This window comes from Aegilops tauschii, chromosome 6 (assembly GCF_002575655.3).
Source record: "Aegilops tauschii subsp. strangulata cultivar AL8/78 chromosome 6, Aet v6.0, whole genome shotgun sequence".
Lineage (NCBI taxonomy): Eukaryota > Viridiplantae > Streptophyta > Magnoliopsida > Poales > Poaceae > Aegilops > Aegilops tauschii.
The window spans coordinates 11,428,203-11,429,926 of NC_053040.3; the positions used below are offsets into that span (position 1 = coordinate 11,428,203).

Genomic DNA, 1,724 nt, shown 5'->3' on the forward strand with positions numbered 1-1,724 from the left:
CTAGTCAGTGCGGTCTGCACACTGATACACCATCACCCCCCCCCCCCCCACCCCCCCACCGGTTTTGGCTTTTCTCTGATATTGTACAATCCAACACAAAGAAAATGATCTTGGATTTCTCTCCCTGACATTTCGATAGGCGGTGTTGAGTTTATACACAGAAAATTAGACGCAATCTTCAGGGCTCCAGCTCCAACCAAACCATCCATGGGGAGGGACTAAGAGCACTCTAGGTAGACAGTGTCAACCTTCAACCAACGTTTATGACCTCCACCGCCGTGGTTCACATCAAGGTGCCTCAAAGCCCTTGAGCCGGCGAGTCCAGATATAGGTTCCAAAGAGGTGCCCTCTATTCAATCTCCTGCTCAAGCATGAGCATTCGATCCCAAAACACGAAGTAGTAATAGCACTTGTAGGGGTCGCTCCACCAAGTAGTAATTTGAGTATGTAACAAATAATTTTATTTCACTGTCGTCATATCAAGACGGCGTATTAAATCTTAAAAAACTTTTTTACAAAGTTACTCTAAAATATAATTAATATCGGAGAACTCCGCAAGGAAAACGCCGACTGAAGTTTCTTGGGCACAATTTGCTTGTACAGTTGCAGTACCACCTCCATGACACTGCCTCACGATAAAAACTGTTATTCTTTCTTACACCAAGGGTGAAACCGAGACCAGCTGCCTCTTCGGATCTCCCTGGACTTCTCATAGACCCCATGACCCATGGGCTTCGTCTGTATCAAAACCAGCGGCTGCCAGTAGCTTCAGTCCGATGAGATCCGCCTCCATCTCATTCCTACATTGTATACATCACGTAACACGCACATGAGACCTGGTATAGCCTCTAACATGCAATATACTTGCTTATATGGGGCAGCTAGGACTTGGCAAACCAGCAAGTTTGTTCCTTTTTGCAATAAAGGGAGAGAGAGAAAATGTAATTGCGTCATTTAAAGAAGAAAATAATGTATTAACTAATAAAACCGACGTACGTAAATTGCCAAAGGTTAAGTAGAATACCTTTGGGAGGCCAGTTTGTCATGGAAGGGAATCATCCTTGAGAACTCCGTGTTATGTTTTGCAACAACGTGTCCGGCCTAAGAAGAAAAGAAGGCATAACTGAATTCCGTCCCATTGAAGGATGACAAAAAAAAAACAATAACGAAAATTAACCTACCTCGTGTGCAATAAGGGCGGCAATTTCAGCGTCGGTGTTTAGGCAGTTGAGCAATCCAGTGTAGACTACAATCTTACCATTGGGCAAGCTGTACGCCTTAGCCTTTTCATTATTGAAAATGATCACCTCCCACTTGAGGTCATGGAGCGCCGTCGTTTTCGCCTTCTTATTGTCGCGGTCACCATCGCGGGGGAAGAGGTCGTGGGCTCCGCGGAAGATAGCAGAGGCGATGAGCCGGACACGGACGGTGTTGAGGTCAGACGGGCCAAGGAAGGCGTGCCCGCGTTTCTCCTTGATCGTCTCGAAGATGGTGTCCCCGATCAAGGAGCGCAAGAGCGGCGAGGAGACCCAGTGGACGCGGTCGGTGCACGGTACCTTCTCGCGGTCGCAGGTGACGAGAAAGAGCAGAACGGCCGCGGGGATGGCGACCCATGGAGAGTCGGCGGCGGTGCAACAGGGCGGCCGTAGTGGCGAGAGGTTGGGGTAACGGCGGAGGCTCTGAAGCCGACAGAAGCCGCAGCACGAGTTCCTCATGCAGTTCAT

General features: G+C 48.8%; 1 protein-coding gene across 1 annotated transcript; it reads right to left on the bottom strand.

The window, feature by feature from the left end:
• Positions 1 to 1,172: 1,172 nt before the first annotated feature.
• On the bottom strand, positions 1,173 to 1,724 carry LOC141025680 (mitochondrial metalloendopeptidase OMA1-like). The gene has a single exon (XM_073501592.1). The coding sequence runs from the start codon at positions 1,722 to 1,724 to the stop codon at positions 1,173 to 1,175; it is 552 nt and encodes a 183-aa protein (XP_073357693.1).

Coding starts and splice junctions, on each gene's coding strand:
- LOC141025680 (XM_073501592.1), bottom strand. CDS start 1,724: ATGAACTGCATGAGGAACTCGTGCTGCGGCTTCTGTCGGCTTCAGAGC.